Source organism: Amyelois transitella, chromosome 19, assembly GCF_032362555.1.
Source record: "Amyelois transitella isolate CPQ chromosome 19, ilAmyTran1.1, whole genome shotgun sequence".
In the NCBI taxonomy this organism is placed as follows: domain Eukaryota; kingdom Metazoa; phylum Arthropoda; class Insecta; order Lepidoptera; family Pyralidae; genus Amyelois; species Amyelois transitella.
The window spans coordinates 4,457,585-4,460,976 of record NC_083522.1 but is presented as its reverse complement, the minus strand read 5'-3'; the positions used below and the strand labels follow the sequence as shown (position 1 = coordinate 4,460,976).

The 3,392-nt window shown below is 33.9% G+C and overlaps 1 protein-coding gene across 1 annotated transcript; it reads left to right on the top strand.

The window, feature by feature from the left end:
* Nucleotides 1-565: 565 nt before the first annotated feature.
* On the top strand, nt 566-2,402 carry LOC106140832 (uncharacterized). The gene is made up of 2 exons (XM_060949793.1): nt 566-783; nt 1,033-2,402. Exon 2 carries the CDS (start codon nt 1,430-1,432, stop codon nt 2,114-2,116), a length of 687 nt encoding a protein of 228 aa, XP_060805776.1. The 5' UTR covers nt 566-783; nt 1,033-1,429; the 3' UTR covers nt 2,117-2,402.
* Nucleotides 2,403-3,392: the final 990 nt, after the last annotated feature.

Genomic DNA, 3,392 nt, shown 5'->3' with positions numbered 1-3,392 from the left:
TGTTAAATATTTATTTTTTATATTCACGTTTCTCTACCTATTTATTAAAATCTACCAAAAAATGTTTAAAAATTACGTTTGTTGTTAGATCTAGATAATGATGTATTGACAATTGATTATGTATGCAATCTCTTCATATCTTTACTTACTCAAGACGTCCAATTTGAGTATAAAAATAAGAAGAAGCAGTTATAAGCACGACCATAGAGCACAAAGGAAATGTATATTTGCAGTATTCTTATCTCGGCTACGTTGACTGAATAAATGTGATGTTTGACGATTTTTCTTATTTATCGCGCAAAACGTGGCGATACTCTTGCTATTGTTATTGCTATATAAATTGGCCAGTTGATGAAACTGTCAGCATTCTAAATGCATTCAGCTGCACAATTCTCATGCGGGTATATTTGTAGCATGGAATCGTGCTTCAGTGCGAATGAATCTATCAGGATTTACCGCAACAAAATTACGAGTTTTATGAAATTCTGTGATACGATTTTTGACTGTTTTTTAATAAATATTATTTAGATCACCATATACTTTCACACTCTTACGTATATAGGGGAGAGTGGGGGAATGGGAGCTAGCGGGTAGTGAGAGCCACTAAAATTTACACAGACAGGAACGTGGAAGTCGCGCGAAATTGACAGGAATGGCTTCGAGAACGTTCGGTCATATCACGTGATCGCCGCCGCCTGCTCAGTAGCACGCGCATAGCGGTGGCAAGAGGAAGTGTGTTTGGAGTGATCTCGTTACAAAAAACAGCGAAATCTCTCAAACGAAGTGAGTACCTAAACTTCAATTATTCTGTCGTATTTTACATCTATATTATGCATTATTTAATCAATTTTATGATAAGATTAAAGGTTAAATTTATTTAGGTAAGTTTTTTAGATTATTTACGTTATTTTGAGATGGTCAACCTCCGGGTATTGGGAGCTAGGCTCGCTCCCATTACCCCGCCATGGCTCTTATTACCCCTTACAAGTGGCAAAATTCAAATGTAATAATATTGTTTATTTATTTTTTTAGATGCCAAGAAGTAGAAAGCGGACGACATCAAAGGCTAGTTGGACATCGGTTACGTTGGAGTCTGCAATAAACACTATAAGAAATGAAGGAATATCGGTTAATAAAGCGGCACAACAATATCAAATACCTTACAGCACACTGAAGAAACGGTACAGGTTAGCAATTACTGATGACAGTTCTTACAGTCGTTCTCCGACGCTCGGTAGGAAACCTGTGTTCACTAGTGAACAGGAACAGATACTTGTTAAGCATATACTCGATATGTCTAACATATTTTACAGTTTAACAAGCATTCAACTGCGAAAAATATGCTACAATATGGCTGTGAACTACGGTCTCGAAAATAGATTTAATACTGAAAAAAAAAAGTGCTGGGAAAGATTGGTTGTACGGATTCATGAATCGACATCCAGAACTTAGTATAAGAAAGCCAGAAGCGACCAGTATTAATAGAATTTTGGGCTTTAATAAGACTGAAGTCACTCGTTTTTTTAGCAATTTGGAATCTGTAATGACAAAATTTAATTTTGAGGCGCAAAACATATTCAATATGGACGAAACAGGATTTTCTACAGTCCATGAGCCAGACAATATAATTGCTCTTAAAGGACGTAAGCGTGTTGGTGCAGCGACTTCATGGGAGACAAAACCAAGAAAAAGTAGTAGAAACAAGCAACATTCAGAAGTTTTGACTAGCACTCCTATGAAAGAAGTTTTTGAGGAGAAGAAGGAGAAAAAGAATAAAAGAGAGAAGAAAATAAATAAACCAAAGAAAATACAAATAAGTAAATCTAAGAATAAGATACAGTTTAAGAATAAATTATCTCAAAAAAATATACACAGAGTAACTAGAAATTTGTTCCAAGACAGCACTACTGATGAATCATCAATGAATGAAAAAAATATTTGTGATGATGATTCTGAATACTCTGAGGAGGAAAATGTATGCATGATATGTAACGATGTTGGTAAAAATGAAGAATTATGGTATCGTTGTAGAGCTTGTGGCAAATGGGCCCATTCTGAGTGTTCAGGTTACGATCACCCTGAGGATTATATTTGCAATTTTTGTTTAGATCCTTAAAATACCTTTTGCATTTTTTTTATTGAATATGTTTGTTTTAGTTTATAGTTTGTTGATTACTTTTAAGCTTTGGATTGTTTAATTCCTGTTAAATGGGTAAAAAATGGTTTAAATTTTATTAAGAATTATTTCATGGCTCTCATTTCACATATGAAGGCTTTTTGGCTCTCGTTACCCGATGCGTGGGGTAATGGGAGCGAAAGTAAGATTTATAAAAAAGGTGATTTTACATATCTAAGGATATATTTTTCAAATGTTACTTGGCAATTATTGAAAGACGAATAACTTAAAGACTGATTAGTGTCTATAAATATCTATGATTATAACATAAACTGTTTTTTTTTTACTTTTCCTTACATAGCTCCAATTCCCCCACTCTCCCCTACTATTATATACAATGTTTTTTAAAATTTATAAAATTACACCTTATATCATACCTAATGAGTTTTAACTCTAATCATTATTTTAAAAATCCGCCAACTGCGAATCGGACTCGTACCTACACTAAGTGTTAAATATTTATTTTTTATATTCACGTTTCTCTACCTATTTATTAAAATCTACCAAAAAATGTTTAAAAATTACGTTTGTTGTACGGGGGGCTATATTAAAGGCCAGCTTTAATAATTCCTTTACGTTTTTTTTATTATATATTTTGATGATCTCCCGTTACCGTTGATATAATATTGAACAAAAAAACAAAATACGAAAAATCACATAAGCACCATCACATTGAGTGATTAAAACCTAAAAAATGATACAAGATAATCTCGTACGCCACAAAACATTACGAGCTCTCAAATCGTCGACCCTAAAATTACCCGTTAAAAACTCATAAAAGGCGATCCAATTGGGTAATGATATGATAATGTAATGAAGACTTCCTATGGTAATGTTGGAGGCACTTTGTGTATCTTACGTAATAATTTAGGGCGGTAAAGCTTATTATTGTTGGTTCAACCTATTTTAATATTATTAAAGAATATACTAATCGAGAATCTAATTGCCGTGTGGTTCCCGGCACCAATACAAAAATGAATAGGACCACTCCATCTCTTTCCCATGGATGTCGTAAAAGGCGACTAATCTCAATTCTATCATTAAGCCAAATAGCTGAACGTGGCCATTCAGTCTTTTCAAGACCATGGCTCTGTCTACCCCGCAAGGGATATAGACTTGACCATATGTATGTATGTATGTACTAATCGAAAAGTACAGCTGAAACTGTTCAGTCTAGAAGTATAGCATGTAAATGGTCAAGTCCCAAAATTCCCAA